The 22375-nt window shown below is 35.8% G+C and overlaps 1 protein-coding gene across 3 annotated transcripts in view; it reads right to left on the bottom strand.

The window, feature by feature from the left end:
• Positions 1-228: 228 nt before the first annotated feature.
• LOC139960863 (ELKS/Rab6-interacting/CAST family member 1-like) overlaps positions 229-22375 on the bottom strand; it is an 83262-nt gene continuing 61115 nt past the window's right edge. For 2 of the 3 annotated variants that reach the window (XM_071959502.1, XM_071959504.1), the window contains 6 exons: positions 21463-21598; positions 20177-20308; positions 19462-19622; positions 16091-16235; positions 14790-14873; positions 229-4427 (listed from right to left, as the gene is read on the bottom strand). In XM_071959502.1, the coding sequence (XP_071815603.1) occupies positions 4401-4427; positions 14790-14873; positions 16091-16235; positions 19462-19622; positions 20177-20308; positions 21463-21598 (685 nt within the window). In that variant the 3' untranslated portion in view covers positions 229-4400. Of the gene's footprint in view, positions 4428-8262; positions 8312-14789; positions 14874-16090; positions 16236-19461; positions 19623-20176; positions 20309-21462; positions 21599-22375 lie in introns of all 3 variants that reach the window. The other variant, XM_071959503.1, reaches the window with a different exon arrangement.

Here is a 22375-nt window from a genome sequence, read left to right as displayed (position 1 = left end):
GAATACTTTATTCTTTATCCCATCTTTCAATGGCTCCCTAGTTGTCCCTGGGCCCTGGGACTGAATCCCCCTGCTCCCTCCCCCTGTTGTCAGACCTGACCACCCATTAGTTCCTGGTGGTGGATAAAACTGACTGCATATTGATGATACAATTTTTAGTCTGAGATGATTATGGAATATGATGCTAGTCACTGCTTGCTGAACAACTGCTCCATAAAACATGTTTAAAAATTAGAATATTGATAATAGACAATCTTAAGACTAGACAACAACAAAATGTTAGTTCATGAATGTAAATTGATGATAGGTTTTCAAATTGACAAGAGTTTGGTTGCAACTTCTTATCACTATTTCATTGTTTTTAAAGGTAACAATTACATAGCTCAAACTAAACGTGCTTTGGGACGAAACGGCTAAGAGGGATTTCATTAAAAGCAGAGAAAATAAATGGCATTAAAACGACTCAAAAACGTCACATTCTAATAAGATGCTAAAAACTTTGGCGGTGAACATAAAGACAATAAAATATGCTAAAAATGATCTGCTAAATATTCTGATAGAGCAACTGCAAAAAAGGATGTTAAGGCCTTGATTTGACATGTTGGAAACTAGATTACTCTATTATTAATGGAACAAAAAGAAAAAAATACGGTTGATTTTAACATTAAAAAATACGGTTGATTTTAACATTAATTAGATTTATAGAAGAAGAAATGACAGGCTTTGGTGTGCCAAGTTGAAACTGACTAAGCTCTAATAAATGAAGGAAAACAAACAAAATGTGAATAAATGACTATTCATGAGTTATGACTGATAATTATTAAGGAATGCAAGGTATTTTCAACAGGTTAAAGCTACTAAAAAGGAATTTGATAATCTCTCTAACAAAATGAATTGATAAACTTTCCAAAGTTTAAATAATTTTGAGAAGGGCCTCCTCAATACTACACAAGATGATAGAGTAATGGCAATATAACCATCTATGGAAATTAATTGCTTTGTTCACTGTTGTTCCACTGCAATTTACTTCAGTATTCACGACAGATTACGTGTTAAACAAGCAAGAAGCGATAAAAAGAGAGGAACGTCTGTATGTCAAAGGTCAAACAAAGGAAGGGAAAATAAGAAAGGGGAAAGTGAAATGGATGTGATTGTCCTACACCGGCTAGCAAGTTAGTAAACTGCATTCTGGTCAATCTACTTGACCAAGGTTCTACTACGAGGAACAACATCTGACCTCCGAGTAACAGAGGGACTTGTTTTCACTAGCTGAAAATTGGTCCATGTACTGATGTACATAAAACGAACAAACTAAATTTGCGTGATTATCAGTTAAAACTGACATGTGAGGCTTACAGGAAGAAAATGTATGAAATTAACATCATTAATAATACTAGCAAAAGTAAGAGTGGCGTTAACAGAGAGCATAGTTTTCATCTCTGATTATAATTTTGTGGAGTAGGTTAATATTTTATCTTCAAGAAACCTTAAGTATTTTTACTGACCTTTGCATTTCATGTATGATGCGCCTGCATCAACATAACACTAGGCAACAATTTAAATTAAAACATAAAACAAACATAAATTAATGTTAAAAGGCACATGTACTGAAAGCAAACAAAACAAAGAAATCTAGTTAATCTCCAGCTCCCAAAAAATGAAACAAAAATAAAAACCATAATTTTTCACTGACATGCTATTTAATAATAAAAGTAAGACACATTTTCACCAATTATCTTTTTGTTACACATAAAGCCAAAAGCAAGTCAACATACATTGAAATTAACATGAGCAGAGCTTAGGACCCTAAATGTCATACTGTTAAATTGTTAGGCAAACTACTGTACCAGTCTATTGCATGTTTGTTTGTTTTCTTCTTGCAATGTTCTCACTAACTTATACAACATTTCTGAAGGTTTATATCAGATAATAAAGCAAAGAAATGAAATAGACATTTTTCCACAAAAAAAAATTCTTTCACAGAAAATCAAACATGCCAAAGCACTAAGCTTTGTGATAAAACAATGTTGCAATCATTATGCAATAAAAGTGTGAACATGATCAGCTATGTTGGATGCTATGCAAACGTTAAATGATTCGAGAAAATAAGGATGCATCCTGCCATTTAAAAGCATTTCCCATGATGCAGTTCACCTGACAGGCATTTCAGGCAATATCACTTTGAGATCAAAAACCATTAAAATTAAAACCTGCAAGTATCTCCCACCCTAGCAACAGGGTAAGTCATGTGACTCACCTGCAGTTACAAATCAGATAGTAAAATCAACAGAAAACAAACTATTGAAATAAATTTGATGATGAAAGTTCACTGTAATTATGTCTTACTGGAAATTATGAACATTGATTAACAAGTAGGCAAAGGAATACTCACTATTAAAGCTAAAGATGCTAGCAGATATTCCACAAGACAACATTTGAGCACGACGTTGTGTATACAATAAAGGGATAGCAGAAAAATAACATTCTATTATACAGTACACATCAAAGCTGCCTGAACCAATCTGCAATCAACATTTTGATATAGCATTATCCCTAACTTCCTCACATAGCCCCCCTCCCCCTCCCTCCCCCAAAGTATTACCTATCCTCATGGTAAGCATCTGAGATATCTCTTCATCGATAATTTCTCTCTTTTTTCTGAAATGTTTATGATTCGGAGAAAAGCTTTCCTATTTCTTTAAATAGTTTTACCCTGCAGACAAATATCAGTTGAACTGAAATTTTTTCCTCTTAATTCAATTACAAAATTGTCAATGGGCCATGATGAAGATGGTAAAATCAAGTTTAAGAATCTTGACCCCATACTATGCTTAAAGGTATATTGCCAAACCAACACACTTTGTCACATATTTTGACAAAACCCAGAAATGGCACATTTTACCATTATTATTGGCAACTTCTTCAGATTACATGCATAGTCAGTCATGGTATCCCTCACCTAACAGGATGAAAAACATGGTGTTTCTAGTTCACTGTATGTCTGTGGTTCACTTTCATTAAAGATGACTTAATAGTCCCTGCTTGATATTGACCCTTGACCTGATGCTATTTACCAAAGTTGAAAAGGTCACTGCCATCCCTGGTAATGTTAGAAATGCTTGGCTAATGACAAGCCAGTTAGATATGGATGAAACAATACTTTGGCAGGCTAGGGGGATAGATTGGAATTTAAGTCAAAATTAAAAAAGACCTGAGCCACCACCACTGTTGACACTGCCTATCACAATGTCATTATTTCACACAGATATCAAAATAGATCTGTATTATTATATACACTGACTGTTGCCATAGTGACTGTGAGCATGATGAAAGGAGTACAACTGGGATTAAGACTATCAGATCTTTTAGGTATAAATTATTAGACAAGGAATGATAATAAAAACATAAAGTGTTGTTTCAAGCAAGGGGTGGGGGGGGGGTGGTGAAGGGAGGGTGTAATTGTTCACCAAACTTTCTGACAAACACATGTCAGCTTACAGGAAAAGCACTGTTGCTGGCAAATCAGGCAGGGAAGAGAAACAAGCCGATTTTTTTGAAAGAAAGTTAATTAATTGTCTACAGCTCTTGATTACTCCTCAAACTGATTTCTTGCTTACATGAACTCACTGTCTGTATAGTTTTGTAAGATTTTTCTGTTTAAAATTTCATACAAACATGATGGCAGGAATAAAATGCTATTTTACTCTTCTAAATTCAAAATTTTCTATCACTTGATAATTGCCATAAAATGATGTAAAATAGCATTGTTTTTTTAAATATTTGTAGCAATGCAAAACATTTTTCCAAAGGCTCTTGAAAGTGAACACTAATGTTTCGGACCCTAGTATTAAGTACTTAGGAGAACCACAGACACTCGTGCAACTTTCAAGCTCTGACTCAAAAAAAACATGTGAATTCTTTTACATTTAGATATGTAAGATAGGTGTCAACTGGGGGCCCTATACTACCTCCATGTTAAACATATTAAGAGAACAAGAACCATTCACCCAATATGTAGGTGTCAACTGGGGAACTTATACCTTCATGTTAAACATATATAAAGAGAACCAGAGGCACCCACAATCAATGTCATGTTTCAAGTGTTTAGCTCTGATCACACTTCCCTGTTATTCAAGCAGGCCAGAAATGCACCTGAGAGCAAACTTTCACAAGAGCTGGAAAAAAACAAAAAACAAGAGTAGAAAACAGGAAGATGGCACATGAGTAATTCGGACTTGTTTTTATAGCTGTTTTTGATCAGTTGGTGGAACCAGCTCCAGGAAGACAGCAACCACTGGAAGAGAAGCCTGCGGATGATGACGATGGCGACGAGGACGATCAGTGGAAATACCGTTGGCACCCACTGGTCCTCCTCTGTGAGCTCCTCTGGCATACACAGTTCATGCCTCATACTCTCTAGCACCATACTGTGGACAGAGAGAAAATGGTTCTTATCGAGACTGTCAAACTGTCTGGGTTTTATCTCTCTCTTCCTTAAAGGTGACTATGAATAGAGGAATAGTTGAGTCATTGGTTTATGAGTGGAATAATACAGCAAGGAAAACCACATGGAGATGCAAAAGTGGAAGGGGATGGGGAAGAAGGGGGTGGGGGGGGGAGGGTGTGATGTTTGTGAAATATGTAGCAGCTAGGCCATCCACTAAGTTACTAAACCATAGTGGAATCTTCAACATGTCATATTTATAACCATCTTGAGATGACACAATCATATGATTTTGAAACTCTGGCAAACAAGCAGTTTACATTGGTATGCCGTTTGTATGCAGCCTTTTATACTACCATGTCAGTAGCCATATCTAAAGCCTGGTGAACTTCCAATGAAATGTAAGACCACACATATCTTTGAACTGTGCTTTTCATGTAGCTTCATATTGTGTTTGATTGGTAGCTATTTATTTTCCTCCCATAAGGCATGTACATCAACTTATACTATGTAAACATCCAAAACGAGAAAGCGTCAATTTCAAACATCTCAGAATTACAACAGAGAACACACATACTACAATCAATAAAGTAACAGTCTATAAACATCTAACAGATATTAAACACTGAATCAACTAAACTGATGTATATATCAACAGACAACACATCAAATAACATATATATGTTGTGTATAGCTTGAGTTCAATATGGTTGATAAAATACTATTTTTTCTTTAATCTTTCAGGGGATGGGACTTGGGAGGAATACTTTCAGAGACCTAGGCAGAATGTTGGCAGGGAAATTAATTTTATTCAGATCAAATGAAGGTTATAAGGAGATTAAATGAACATTGATCTTTCATTCTGTAAAAAACCTGATCAGTACACACAGATACAAATGCAGGGATAAAAGGATAAGTTTATATAAAATAAACTTGACATAAAGTGACATCTAATATAGATGGAAAATGTTATCATTCAAGCAGATATGCACTACACTGAGATAATACACAACTCAAGCTGGTATAAAAGCACTGAGTGAGAATTGTTCAGTGAATTAAGAGTAGAAACCATCAGAACATATATAATTACAAATCACATCCAATGTAGAGAGGTATAATATGTAATCAGTCCATACCTGTACAGACATGCACTACACTAAGAGGATACACAAACCAAATCAAGCTGGTATCAAAACAGTAAGGTTCACTGAACCAAGAGTAAATCATCAGCAAAGAATCTAAGTCATTAATGTGACCCTGCCTCAAGGGTTCATGAATGTTCTAAATTCTTACTCTACTTTAATCAAGGTTAATAAATTCTGTAAGGATTCAGGTGGTCTGTTGAAGGATGGCTGTCAAGGTTTGAAGTATAACCATGAGTCAGGACCCTGATGCCAGGGAACTGTCATGAGACATTTACAGTTGCAGTAAATAGTCAACGTATAGGTGAGGTCCTGCGTAATTCAGCACATGATATCCCAAACAAAATTTATACACCAAAGCAATTATTTGTTCTACATCTTTGTTCTCATTTTTGGGATGGATGAGAATGATACAAACAAAAGGTCTCTGTTTTGAATCCACCAGAGAATTTGCCAGTTTTGATCACTTCTGGCAGATTCTACGAAGATGGTGTAAGGAGTTGGATTTGTTTGTGACTAGACGTAGCAGTGTGTGATAACCTAATATAGGACGATGGTACAAACATTACGGTTGGCAAAGATTACGTTCTGATTGGAAGACTTCAGTGATATACTTTTCACCTCAGCAAAATGGAAAGGCTTGCCAACCTAAGCACAAACTGATTTCTAATATTAATAACTTCAAGACTGCACTAAGTAGAAAACTACACACCTATTGCACACATCAGTCTTATAGTGCATAATTTACATCAGTTAAATTACCCCTCCTTCCCCCTCCCCTCTCCTTCCCCATCCCCTCTACGTATAATTGCATTTTCAATTTAGTTTAAAGTCTGGTCTAAACTTAGACAAACACTACTTAAAAATCAACAATTAAATTTGGCTGTAGCAAATTTGTCGCTATCAATTCTGTCAACAGTAATATTATACAGAAAAACAGTTAAAAGTAACATTGATGTAAAGTTTGAACTGTAGGTGAGAGTTAAAAGAAAGGTCTACGAAAGCCGAGATGGAAATATAGTGAAAAACCCAAATAATGCGATTAAAATATTCTGCAGTAAATGAAATAGTAATGATCATTACCAAGCTGTTTTAAGTGTTATTCTCAAGTGTGGGCAAAACTAGGTCTGTATCAAGTATAAGGTTACATATAAAGTATTTCAGCCATTCCACGAACAGGTTGAGAATGTAACAATCAAAATCCTATCATATTTACCACAATTGAATCAAGGAAGAGGTGTAAGGCTTCCAGGACATACCCTCAGGGGTACTTGAGGGGACCAAGGTTTTCACCCATACAGGGAGTGGTCGTTCCCTTGGCCATTGAAGTTGGTGGGTGGAAAGCAAACTTGTTCTGGTTTTCTGTTTTATTTATGCCCAATGTCAGGACTGTGAATTATATGGGTTGGAGGGACGAAATGTTACGTTTCATTACCCAAAATGAGTCAAGATTGAAAATAGAAACCTTCACAGAGTTTCCATAGTATCACGTATAATTTCATGGAAAATAATGATTTATAGATTCATGTCAACAGCAGAAAAGTTAAGTAATGAATTTGTTATCTGTATTCCACTGCCATAATGTTTTTAAAAGCTAAGAAAGTTTGTTTGGCCTAATGTAAATGAAAATCTTTTAATCTATAAAAGGCAGTACTCTGAGCAATTAGCACATGCTCTATAAATACTTGCAAAAAGAAACAACAACAACAGAACACCAACAAATAAACACACACACACGTACACAAGAAACAAGGCAATATACTGCAAAAACAATGACTCAATATCACGACATGCATTGAACACAGATATATATATATAAGATCTACAGATTACACAAGTTACATGATATTTATTATTTTAATAACAATAATAATAATGATAATTAATTCTTATATAACGCATTACATTTTGAAAAAGAATGAACAGTTATAAATCCTGCTAGACAATAGTTTAACTTTGACCAAAGTCATTTACTGCATTGTCACAATATTTTCAAATTTCTTCAATGAGCCTTGAAAAACTTATGCTTTTTTTTTTTAAGAATACATCACTTCAATGCATAACATACTTTCCCAGCATATGTTTGATCCATTCAGTGTTACACTTCAAACACAATATGATGCCTTACCCACTGTCCGTTGTCTAAGCATGCCCTTTAACATCATTACATAATTAGAAAAAAAAAGCAATGAACAAGGGACAGCACAAAGCCAACAAAGCCAACAACAACAAATATATTATATATATAATATAATACATTCAGCATTCACTATATATCAAGCAAGATTAAAGGGATACACAGTTTTACAAAACAATGTTAAATTATTAACATGCTCTTCAAAATGACATTTTATGTGCCTGCACCTTCCCCTTTAACATACATTTTATAACCCTTTTGAAAAATTGTTATTCCCATAAATTCTCTAAAGGAATATTTTCCTCATGCACTGAAATATGTGCTTGGAACTTTTTACAAATTTGGCAATTAGGCAGACAGACATTTTGTATAAATACTGCGAGGACCCTACTATGCAATTGTCTTCAATGACACTTGGAGTAATTTGCTTTGATGCTATCCAATCAAAAGTTTTTGCAATTTGAAAACAAAGCGAGGGAGAAAAATTCCATTTTGAAGGGTTGAGAGCATATTAATAATGAAACCAGAGATATACCCACCACCAAGGTATGAAGGTGATCCTCAAGCCCATATACCATCCTCATCATCCTGAACGTAAGGAGGAGGTAAAAAATACCGGTAAAAACATTTCATGTAAGACTGTTATCATCTATTGTACCTCAGCAGTCTCTTCCACCTCCCAAACTTCTACCAATTTTTGCCACTTTTAGCTAAATTTGAAAACCAACTCTAATTCAATAGAGTAAAGAGTTGATAACATCAATTTCCTGGTCATTGATAGCTGCTTAATACACCATAGTTTGCTTTTAAATATTTGGAGACATCAGTTCATCCTTCCAGTTATGCCCTTCATTGAAATAGTACTATCATCTCTGCCCTTCCCCTCCCCCCCCCCTCCCTGCTTCCGACACATCAAACCACTAGTAGGCTACATATGAGCCTATCACTACCTGAGTCAACTCATTACAGTCAATGCCTATCTTGTATGAAGGAAAAGTTGATAAATTTAATCCATTATTTGGAATTTTGAGGATGTATGACTCATCACAACAAAGGTCACTCCTCTGTCATCAAGCTATTGTCTACCGGTCACCCAAACACTGCCCAATACCAATTGCAAAACAGGGAAGACAATGGAACATTGTTTAAAACATTATATATGCCATTGTATCTAAACAATTAAAACTAAACATGTATAGAACCCAGGTTGACATGGGAAGGTACAGGGATGGGGTGGGGTGGGGGTGGGGGGAGTGGTAGTGGAGGAAACTGGCACATTACAAATATGGCACATGATATCTGACTACAAAGCAAGTATCATTGGGAGACAGTAAACCCATCACCAACAGGTGCTACAAAACCAGGTAAACTTCAGCAGCAGCATTTACAACAAAGATAACAAACTGTTAGGCTCTCACTCTACAATGATTAACCACAGAAACATAGACTCGGAAACATTCAAAAGAACCACTCCTAAGAATTCATTCCCAAACACTTGTCTCGACAATCCCCCCACCCCCCCCATCCTTGTAGAGGGCTTAGAGGAGAAGAAAGTACATTTAATCTACATTTGGAAGATTTTTAGAACAGGTGCAGGACAAAAAACTCTGGAAATTCAGGTCAGGAGTATAAGCCAAACAAAATCTGATAACCAGGTCATAAATCCATTGGGGCCTATTTCAATCGGAATTAATTCTACCAAAAGAAAAAAAAATCTTTTCCTCTCCCAAACAACAATCACAAGCTCAAGGGATTCATCGCATACCCATGTTAAGGCTTTCTAGGACAGCTGTGCACGTTGTTCGTACATCATGGTTTATATCTTAGTTTTTGTTCTTCTAGTTGACTACTGATTTAGCTAGGAATTGACCTAATTCTGAACTAGACATTTCAAAGATCATCTATTCCCCCCTCCCATGTACCCCTGTCCCTATTTTTCTCTGCCTTTTCCCTTTATAGCTCACATAATTAGTGGTATATCTATGTTGCAAAGAAGTTTCCTCCAACACCCCATTTAGTTGCTTTCCCTTTAATCTGATTCCAGAGAGATTTAACTCACCAAGTATTAACTCCCCACTAGGTTTGTAAATGACCAAAGTAGGTCATCCTTCTAGATTTGTTAACAAAGTGATTACTAATTAGCGAATAATTGATAACAAAGATTGCATTTACTTCTAGAAATTTTGCATAATATCAATGCAAAGAACTGGTTGATGATGGTATCATTGTTCTCAAATATTATCAGTAAATGGGAGGAAAATGTAAAGGGAGCTGGGAGGGGAGGTAGGATGGGGAGTGGGATGGGCAAGATGATAAAATAACTCTGAGAAAAAAACACCAATTACAATTATCCTTACCTTCTATAAATCATATTTGGAATAAGAAACAAACTTTGTTTGAACTACTTTTAACTTTGAAAATGGTATAAAGTATACCAAAGTTTGAAAGATCAAAGAAACAGCTTGGGGAATTAACTTTCATTTCCAGTTCCATTTACCTAATATATAGCACCCTTAAGAATACATAGATGCAAAGAGACAAACCCACTTTATCTTTATGACTGTTTGAGCCTCGTTCACAAGAACACTGGTGATGCATGAAGTGGGCTACACTGATATACTGAAGGAATCAGGCAATAGCAGGTATACTGGAAATGACATTTCACCCTTCACCCAAAATTTTTCAAGTTTCCAACCAACTGTCGACATGAACTGGTATTACCAACTTCATCCCATGACATCCATATGATACCACTGTCTTTTTAAATTTGTAGTTCTCTATTTTTGCCTTCCCTCACACCCCCCCCCCCATCCCAATAACATCCTTAAGAAGTCACACATCACCTACCTATCCCTTACCCCTCCCTTACAAACACTTCCACTTCCTGGTGATACTAACCATAAACCCCACCAACTTTGCTGCACCTGATATGAACCACACACTGCTCAAAAACTGCACTATGGCTTTTAACATTCTCCTAAAAACTCATCCATGTTAACAGACATCGCCAAATTCTCACTCCACATATAAAACCCAATACTACAACCTTCTTATTTTGAATTTGCCTGAACTATTTATTATTCAATATTGACCAGCTTGTTCTACTTCTATCGACAAGTCAGGACCTCTCTCTGCACTTTACTCTTTCATCCTCAAATTGCTTTTAAATTGGTGGCTAATATTAAGTCGTGACAGCTACTGCATGATCAGTCCAAACTGAAACAACTTGCTATCATATTTCTCTCTCCCTGAATTGTAATGGCATGTCCCCCATCCTGTGAAACTGTCAGATACAATTTTTAACCATCATTGTTGTTTTAGCCTCTGGGTGACTCAACCCTCACCAATATTAATACATGTTTTATTGTACAAAGTTTTCTCTACTAAATGATAACCCATTTCTTCCAGCTCAAATTATCAGCAGGGAAAGAAAAATCTTGAAAGTTATTTGCTAGTTAAATGAGTTACTCGAGGGCAATATACGGGGATAATATTCCAAGACAGAAATTTCCAGAAGAGCTATAAATGAGGAAATATCTCAAAATTTCAAAAAAGTGTTAATCAATAGTGACATGAACTAACTGAAAAGGTATTGATAGACAACAGCAGGGTTTAAAATGGAGAAATATCTGTAAGGGCATTGGGGGCGGGGGGGGGGGGGAGGTGGAGGGGAGGATGGAAACAGCTCTTTTCTGTAATTTTGAGGAGAATCATGAAATAGAAATAACATCAAGGATGTCTTGCGATACACATTCTGCAATTTTAAAGACTGGCACTTCACAGAGAAATATGTAGTATAAAATAACAGATATTTTCTTAAACCTTGTGCACTTTACACGATTAATGTTTGGTTGATAGAATAGGACGAAAAAATCTGACAGATCGCTTACATGCCATTACCAAATCTTGAGCAATATAAATTAATTACAGCACAATATGCGCAGAAAGCTATGACTGTTGACTCGACCGCTCCATTGAAACTCATAAAATTCTGTTATGTTACTTTCTTTATTAAGTTCCAAATTTTTCATTTATTTTCTCTTACTCATCAACATGACAAACTTCTGTTTTCCTCAATTTTCTAGAAAAAAAAATAGACATCCCCATATCTGGATACTATGTACCTTTGTTAATATATCTTTGGCAAAACTTCCATGAAGCAAATTATGTATTTGGAATGCATGTTTACCCTCACCTTGCAATGGTCGTTCCTACTAATTATTAACTATTCTTGGCAGTAGTTCAAAATCATTCCTACAAACTTATTAGTGTCCAGAAAGCTGCCTACTTTCACTTTTCACTATTATGAGTCTTTCAAGCCCTAGATATTTGCCTGATCCTCTTCTTGTGGTTCACCCGTTGCTCTCTTTTAGAGTCCTTAATTCCTCTACAACATGATGACAAACAGACATTCAGGCTTGATTTCAAGCTGGTCATGTGATCACACACTGTTTAATGTTTACTACAGTCCACCGACAAGGCAGCACACATAAACCACAACTTCCTAGAAATCATCTAAACCACATGGTGTCATCCCCACACATGTGGGATCTGTTCCTCACCGATACCACAGGTGGACGTACTCAAACACACAGAGGATGAGCTAACCAGATGGGTTTTATTTCATATTATTTGCCATCTGTCTTGCAAGGCAATCTTGTAGCTACATGTATGTGTGCATGTTTGTGTGTGAGGGTTTCATTTCCTGAATCTGTCAGAATCTGCTAGAATGGTCAGCAGGATATGATATTGATATTCAATCGTAACAAGCTCCAAATTTTTGAGAAGGTAATGGTTTTCCATATGTTAATGTCAAATGTAAACTCAATACAAACATATATAAACTAGTGTATGATATCTTCCACAGGCACAACATGACAGGCTAATGACTATAACATGTAGGAAACTACACAGGTAGGCAATTGTAAACTTTGACATGATGGAAAGATAATAACTTGAATCAAGCTCGTAGACAACTACCATGACATGTCTAACACTCATTTACTGGTGGCCTTCAATCCCTTTCCCTTGCTCAGTAAATGTGTGCTGCACACCACCTAAGAAACGACCTTGAAATGGTCACAAGACTGTAAGACTAGGGACCAGTAATCTTTAATATGATGGCAAAAGAGTGGAGAAGGGACTACCATTGGACAAACATATCTGAGCTAATATTCCTTTACGTGGTACCCAATCCTTTACCCTACGTCAATGTGTGATTTACCTATTGATTGTGAAAGATCAGGACATCCATTATAATTAAAGCAGCATTTTGCGTTGGGTCGCTTTTTTCCACCTTTTTAACATGTGCATCGATTTTTTTACATGTATCAATCATAAAACAGCAAACTAAGATACCATCCAAGTTTCACCCTGCCAAGAGCGTTAATTAGCGAGTAATTAACGATGTATATCGATAACGAGTAAAAGTGTCCTCGACAAAGTTTTCATATCTCCAAATCCACTAGTTTGAATTCCACCAATCAGTGAATAGTATGTTTATTCATGAGCATTTTGCGTTTGGTCGCCGTTTTCTACTTTTTTGACATGTCCATCGAGTTTTTTACATACATCAAATCACAAAACAGCAAATTAAGATATTAGCCAAGTTTTTCCCTGCCAAAAACGTTAATTGGCGAGTATTCCACATACAAAATTAAATCGCATTCAGTTCCCAAACCCACTAGTTTGAATTCAACCAATCAGAGATGCAGGTTTAGTTATGAGCCGTTGCTAAAAATAGATTCAAGACTTTGCGTTGGGAGTTGTTATGCAACTCCCTGGTACAACTGCCATATAGACTGTACACAAATCAAGCGTGGTGTTATATTAGGCTACGTATCTGTCAATGACGTTCGTAGTGTTTAAATATTCATATTATGGGCGAGGTTTATTGGGTTCCCAACGGAAAATATCTTGGAGAACAACAAAGTTGAAAGTTGCAATTTTTTCGACTTTTATGCCACCATTTGAAGTAAAATATAAATAGATAAGCTAGTTATGTATGTCGCTATGGCATAGTGGAGTCAGTGAGGTTGAGAAATATCATAGTCGAGGACGCAAAATGCTGCTTTAACTGAACAGGGTTTGATGACAGACTACCCAGATTACAATAGAATTCAATTTAATGTCTCATCTTTGACATGTCACATCTATCTACTACTAACTCTCTATCAATAGTCATTTCTCCCTTCTTCATTCGATATCTGAAGGAATATCGAAAATATCAAAAAAAATTTAACCAGTTTAACCAAACCGATTATTCTATTTTTCAAGGAAAACCTTCATTCAGTCACTATTAATACATGCTTTCTTTGTTTCTTTTCATTACCCGCTGTTCAAGGTAAAGTGAGCCTAGCAAGGTGTCGTGGTTCATGTGACCAATATTTCGGGGTAACCCAAGACCCCATGTGAAGGAGAACAAAGGTAACACTCATCAGATCATAGTGCGCAAGCACAAAATGTCAAAGGTCACTATTGGGTTTACCCTGCATTTTGTTCATGTTGTTCCATTTTTAACTCAATGACAAACTGCATTTTGCAGACTCAATGAATATTACTACTTGCAACAGTACCACAATGTCAGTTACTTCCTTATCCAAACATTAGCAAAATGTTTCATAGTATTATAAATTTACAGTCTACATGTTCTTGCTCCTGCTTTAGGTGACTGCGAACAAACCCCCATTTCCATTCCCACTGTTGTGTACTGACATATTTTCAATTTTAGCTGACTGGAATATGATACAAAGGTGGGTGGTGGGTGGGATGTACATTTAGTATTGTTAGCTTCTTCCTCTTCCCTAATAGTTTTGAGAAGTATCCCCCCCCCCCCCCCCCGCCTGATTTACACCTTCTCATACCGTTAATTGACTTAACTTGGCAATAAATCAACAAAAGTTTATTCCAAACAATTGAAGACAGATATTCTCAAGTAGCATAAACTACTCTAAACTAAAATCCCATACCTTGACCTGCATAAGAGGATCTCACATGTTGACACCTCTCATGCTATAGGTAGTCTGCCCTAAACCCAATGAGTGACCTCTCACCCATACCAACTCACCTGTTCAGGAGTAATGGGAGAGTTCCCTCGTAAAAGCTTGTCAGAGTCACTGCTATGGTGGAGAAGCTTCAATCTCTTTTGTGTCTATGAAGAAAGGATATTTTAAATTGTTCAATATTATTTACTATTTTGTGCAAACAAAACCAGCCAGGACATACGTTCCTTTTTAAAAGAACACAAGAAAGTGCAAACCACATAAGCGGAAATTATTATTCAGTATATCCATGGCTCCAATGACCCAAATGAACTAACTACTACACTTCTTATATTTCTATGTAAACAAGTATGTAAACTCCCTTCCCTAAAGAAGAGGATACTTATCAGGCTGTAAAAGGTTGTTGGAAGTGCTAGAACTCCTATAAGGAAACTTCTAGAGTAAAAATCCAAGGTATCCGGGCGAATTTCGAAGTAAATTTTTCCCAATACGAAAAACATGTGAGACACTTTGGAATGGTAGAATATGAAGGAGTTCACTGGGGGTCAGTGAGGGTGCACAGTGTTAAAAGATTACCAGGGCATACTAGACACGGTAGAATGCGGTGCTTAGGTTGTGGGGAGACAGGTAAGTGGGGAACAAAGTAAATAAACTACTACACAGCATATATATTGAATCTTTCTTATATTTCTATGTAAACAAGTTTGTGTAAGTAGAAGCCTACCAGACCATTATTTCTTTTTTTGTTATTTTGAAAATAGATACTTTTACAACCTGCAACATGAAGTATTCAAACTAAGCAGATTTATTTCTTATTTTAATCTCATAATTTAGGAAAGAGGAAGAAAGCTTTTATTAACACAAACATATCACAGGTTAAAGTTATCGATACAAATGTCACCATTTATCATGTTATTTTTTTCGGTATTTAGTCTTTTAAAGTCATAAACTGAATATTTTTCTATGGATACTTTTTTTAATTTTGTATTGACGGCAGCATCAGCCGCTCATGCTCAGGTTTGTATCAAACTTATATTTTTATTATATAATCTACAAATATATCATTGACAAGCACTACAACCACCACGGGCTTAACAAGCACCCTCGGGACAATTTTTGACAACACTGCACTTCATGTCACTCAATACTGACGGTATCAAGCTGTATGAACATCCCGTTTCTACCTGATAAAGGTTGGGAACTGTATATATTGTCAGTAGGATTACTTCAATGGATGACAGGGAGGACAGTATTGATCGATGCTAGCACTCTCGATTAGCTGCTCAAACACCTTGCTTTAATCATGAAATTCATGCTGATTATTATTATGATTATTATGCATTAATAATACACAGAAGTCATTCACCTCATCTTTCAGCTGTTGAACCAAGGCATCCTTCTCTTTCTTGAGTGATTTAAGTTCATCCGATGTCTTTGATCCCTTCCTGTTCAGCTCTAACAGAGCGATGTGAGCATCTTTCTCACCGATAGCAGCTGTCAGGGCCTCTTGCCTGCAGAAGATTACAAGAGAAAAATTATGGAAGAGAATTATTACAGATGATAGAAAGTTATGAAATGCAATTGTTTTTTTATGTACAATGCTGTTATGTACACAGGAATCATAGGTCATCCCCTCCCCCCCCCCCCCGCCTCCAAAAAAAGAAAAAGAAGAAGTTTACTTATTGTGACAATAATGCAGCAAAAAATGAATTTTTCTGCACATGGCAGAGTCCATGACATTTCAATACAATCATCTAACAATCTACTTGTGTTAGGACCACATTGTCTGGTAGCTTGATAATTTCTAGTAAATTGGAGGGCAGAACCTCACTTTAAAAATACACCAACAGCCTACCTCATATGGAAAATGAGCAGAACCAATATTTCATAGCTCAATGGGCTGTCATCAAGCCAAAACAATTTAGCTACAAGACTTATTTTATGGATAAATGTTAGTTTACCATTGCAGGGAGCTTCTTTTCTTTACAGGGGTATATTGGTAGCACACCTTTACATCTTGAATAATTTTCGATTCTTTCAACCTTTCCCAAAGCCTTGATGTGACAATAATTTACAATTTTGGAATGAATACAGAAGAGAACTGGTTAGGTTTGTACCTAAATGATAAAATTTATTGATATAATATATATGTCGTCACAGAGAGCTGCAGTTCTTATAATCAAAGAGCTCATAAAGGAAAAAATGTTTTATTAAAGGTAATTTCAGACTTAGGGTAAATTCCATTTGCTTCTTAATACTCTTATTCTGTTACTACATACTATACTTCCAAACATCAATGCTGCAAACCCAAAAAAGTTCTTTAAACATAGAAATTACCCATAAAGATCCCCAAGTTATCATTGAGATTCAGCCAAAAAAAAAATCAAATTTCAATTTGTCTATGATGCTATATTTTCCCTTGGCTAACCTTGGTTGTTATTCTAAAATTATAGCCCAGCATGGTATCCTACAGGGTGGGCCTCTACGAGGTACTTATGATTGACCATGAGAACACGTACAACATCACTGAAATTTCATCCAAAAAATTTAGATTTGATTGAACATGATCAAGAAACTTGAGAGAAAGCTTGTGATTTGGCAAAGAGATATTTCTAAAATTAGTATCTATAATTTTCTTCCTTCAGTTAAATAAATTGGAACATGTATTCTGTTGAAAAGTTCTTGTTTGGGGATGTTTAAATGTAACACATTAATTTCCTTATTATAATTTCTGAACCCTATTTTAACCTTCAACTAACAGCATTTAAAGATGAATAACAATTATTTTCTTCATTCTGTTAACCTCATCACATCAATTTCCTTTCGCCTATACTGTTTTGCCTATACTGTTGGTTACATAAACATCACAACAAGGCTGCTGATTTTCACATGAAATTTTACGATTGTTATTTCACCTTTTTCTTGGCAGATGTGTATATTATATAACCTTATTTGCATGTAATAATTCAGGAAGTGGTTTTTATAGTCATGCATAGAGTTAAGCTAAGTATCAGTTCACTTGACCTTTTGGAGAGATGAGAGGGGGAAAGGGGAGAGGGGGGAGGATGATTATTTGTTTGTGAATGATTTCACTAGATACTTGAGTGGCCTTTGTGGCAAGGTTGTGGTTATGTAGTTAACATGCCTGTTGTAATGCTGCAGTATTGTGCCCAAAGCCATGTATTATTATTGACACATAGCTGGACTCTCCTCAACAGGACTAAACAATGTACATAGTTACCATTTGGCTGCAAAAGATAATAATGTTGTAATCCAATGTGGAGAAGTTGCATACCACCAATTAAATGTATACGTTTCCTGTTTATTTTGCAGGTGTATTTTTTTTCTTTCATTAGAGTCGTCAAGTGTTCAATATTTGCATAATAATAGACTTGAACTGATTGCATTCTCTCCCAGGGTCTTCAGATGATTTAAACTGCACCTGTTGTTGATACTATCTTTGGTAATGTCCAATCCCCACCCCCCACTGAGTTTGATAAACAAAAGAAACAACTCAATAAGAATTAATTCAATACAAACTATGACAATGAACATCATACATAGATGATTGTGCAATGATTACGTAACAACTGAACATCAATTTAAAATACTAGTGACAGGAAGGAGGGCTTGTTATACTATTGCTTGCTTTTTTTTTGGTTTTTTGTTTTGAGAAAAGAACATCAATGTCATCTTGTGCCTAATTCTGTTGTTTTTGCTCTGACTTGTGTAAAACGGTCAAGTCTATGATAGCTTATACTGCACCATATCTTAGCCTTTCGTGCTGAAGTACGGTACCACCAGATTGAATGTAAATTACAGTTTGTAGCAGTTCTACTACACTACCTTATTTATTGGTGAACTCTTGGTTCTTCATGGTGAATCTTTTCAGTCGAACAAAAGTCGATGTGGTAGCTTCTGAAAGTTTTTCAAACAGGTTTCCATCCTCAGAAGGAATACTAACTTCTCAGAAAAAGCCTCCAGTGATATGAAACAACCCATTGTTTAGACTTGGTATTACACAACCTGAATAAATCACTGTTGAGCCAATGTACCCATTGTGTGGTCATTTTCAATATTGACATACGGAGGGGATTTTAATCTCTCCCAATGGCAAGAAAAATCAATCCCCAGTTTACATTGCAAATAACCCAAGGCTATAACCATGACACTTATTGTATTAATCAGTGTGTTATAGATAGAGCAGACTGTTTGTTTTAGGAATGTTTTTCAAGATACTTATACCCCATCATAATGTACTTTATATGAAGGAAAACATATCTGATCCCCAAATATGCTGAAAGAACATGAAACGGCCAAAAATGACTACAGAGTTATCACAATTTCTATGAATCGGTTTTTGGTCATTTCATTATTTATATTTTGATCCTCCTTTGCAGTTGGCCAAAAAAAATTTAAAATATTAATTGAGTTCATTTATTATTGAAACCTTTTGACAAATTTAGCTCACTTTCCATCAATGGAGGTAACTCGAAATTGGTTGGATGGTTTAATCATCCACAAACTTCTGATGATCTCCTAAGAATTATCAGACACACATGGAACACTGAATATTACCTGAGTTAACTTGGCTAATGTCTGGCTACATATCATTTCATGGATCCCTTTAGTGAAATACTGCCCTCTATATTACTTTTCTCTCTGCAAGGTAAGAATCATTGTAAACGATTCATAAAAAAGACATTTATGTTAAGATTAACTAGACTAGGATCTTACTTTGTCTCCAGAGCTTCCTCTAAATGCTTCCTTCCTTCAGCTGCGAGGATCTTTAGTCTGTTGTCTTTCTCCTCTAATATTGCTTGAGTCGCTGTCAGCTTGTTCTCATTATCAGCAAGTTTCTTCTGTACAGCTTGTAAAGTTCTCTTAGTCTCATCCAGCTGTGTAAATAAATGTTGGATGTATTCAGCCAAACAGTGAAAACTCATTCAATTCACTGGTTTAACATATTATAATAATAATAATAATCATCATAATAACAATAACATCAATAATAACAATAATAATACTAATAACAACAACAACAATGATAATTAATCAGATAATAGGATGCCTTGATTTCCACAAAGTTGAGTATTTTTGCAGCCACACTTTTTTTGTTGCTCCCTTGCCTTCTCAAGAAAAAAAGTTATGAAATGTCTTCTTTCCTTCTGGCTAAGGAAAACTTAACTGCAATTTCAAATTTGCTTTTTGTTATAACAGTTGAAATTTCAGTTACCAACCACAGATGTCTACATTACAAAGTAAAACATTCTTCCTGCTTGAAATTTATTACCTGAAAGAGTAAGCACACCGATTTTCTGGACTATGAAATACTAAAATTTCTTCATCTCAAGGGCAACAATTCCCAAAAAATCTCATTATATATGATTTGATTGGTCAAAGAACATTGTTTTCCCTTGGGAAGGGTTCTGTTGATTCCTCTGTAACTTACCTGTTTCTGTAACTTGGTGACTGTCTGGGTCTGCTGAGCAAGAATCATCTCTCGATCAGCAGTGATACTGACACTCTCCTTCAGAGCCTCTTCCAACTCCTCCAAGCGGTTACTCTTCTCCTTTACCATGGACTATAAACAAAGACATAAAACAAGAAAAACAAGATGACTTAAACATCATTATAGTCCCACTTGATCTACTTCTACTTCCTTGCAACTCTTCAATAATTCTATCTTTGCTCTTAGATTCTTCCTCCTACTTCTCTTGCTGCCCTCTTTGCATCACTTGCCTGCAATTCAACAAAAGCATACTTTGCATACTACAATCGTCTGCTTTCATTTGTACCTTCAATTCAACAATCTACCAGTCTACCTCATCTGTATGTGTGCAACTTGTGTGCAACTTTATGAATCTTACCATGTTGCCATTGGAGACAATTATGCTAGTATCAAACCATCACATAACCTGTTAAACTCATCTCATCCCTAACTTTCACAAGCCTTTACTTACACTAGCTGTTTTGTAGATTGAATTTGTCTCTTTAACTTTATCTTCATATGTTACACAATTTGTTCCAATCTGTATGCCACTCTGGCAATGGAAGTACACTGAGAAATTCTGAGTTGCATTTTTAAAACTTGCAGTTTTTCTGCCTCACTTTGATGACATTAGATGGTTGTACAATAGAAACATCCAGTATTTTGTATTTCAATGATGGAGCAAGCTATTAAGAAGGATGTTGGGTCAATGTGATTATTTTATATTCTCTGTGTTTGTGGATGATCTTCTAACTTAAGAATCAACACCCCTTTATGATAAAATGTGAAATCAAGGCCCCATAACACTGATTTACATATATGTTTATGTACATATATTTGATTCTCTGTAGCTAAAATATACTATGTATTGAGAGGTCGGGTAACCTTTCGTTTGAAATGCCTAAACAAATCCATATACAACTGAGTAACTACTCTAATCTCTAATGTCAGTAAGCATTACTTTGAAATGCCGAACCAAGGCCCCATAATACTGATTTACATAGGTATTTATTTGATTTTCTGTAGTTAATTATACTATTGTATTGAGAGGTCGGTAACCTTTTATTGAAAATGCTTAAAACAAGACCATATACGACTGAGTAACGTACTCTAATCTCTGTATTTTATATAATTACTGTTACATGTGATGTCAGTAAGCATTAATTTGAAATGCCGAACCAAGGCCCTGTAATACTGACTAAGCCTATCCATTCTCAAACCTCACATCTTCATTTATACCGACTAACCTGTAATTGATGTGTATCTGTGGTCAGCTCCCCTTCTCGTTTCTTCGCTTCCTCCAGGAGCTGTTGGTTGGCCTTCTTCTGGTTTTGTTGATCTTTTTTAATACTGGTAAATTTCAAGTTAGCCTCCTTCAGTTGCCTGTTAAAATAATATTCACTTTTAGTTCCAATTCATGGAAAAAACACATTTATCATTATGATTCTCTCAGAAGTTGGTAAAATGGATACTATTTTGGTGATTATTATCCTCAACAAACTTTTTGCACAACCTTAATTCAGAATTTACGACCATTTCAACTCTCGACAAATGGAATCAAGAAGTTCTAGATCTTGCCATGTAATTGCCTGCAAGGTTATACATCCAAACTAGTAGTATAACGTGTGACTTTGACAGTGAACTTGTGTAATGATCGAAAATGGTTATCATTTGCGCAACACAAGAGATAGTTTTGATTGTCCAACAATATATTAAACCTTAAGTCAATCCGTTAATATATATCCACACTGTGATGATGAACTTTTCTATTTATCAGAGAAATTTAGAGAATAAACAAGCCTTCCGCATGAACTGTATTTTCCACAGTTTGGATACACAGGGTGAAATGCAATGGTAATGAATGTGAAAATGTATATTTACCACTAATGACTAGAATTATTACGTTAATCAATCTACTCCCTTCTGGGAATGTCACATTACCAATCTCAATTTGTAATCCTAATTTGCTAGCATTTTGGTCTTAAGGGGGGGGGGGACAGGAAGGGAGGTGGGGGGAACCCACATCAAAATGGAATAGAGATACAGAAGGCAAAGTGTATCTTTGATGACATAAGTTTCCCTGGTATCTACGACATTTTTAAGTTCTGAGGGCCTCATATACGGGCTTTCGGGCAGCTTGTGTCCTGAGATCCAGGATGC

This window comes from Apostichopus japonicus, chromosome 20 (assembly GCF_037975245.1).
Source record: "Apostichopus japonicus isolate 1M-3 chromosome 20, ASM3797524v1, whole genome shotgun sequence".
In the NCBI taxonomy this organism is placed as follows: Eukaryota; Metazoa; Echinodermata; class Holothuroidea; order Aspidochirotida; family Stichopodidae; genus Apostichopus; species Apostichopus japonicus.
The sequence above is the reverse complement of the archived record's forward strand: the minus strand, read 5'-3'. Positions and strand labels throughout refer to the sequence as shown.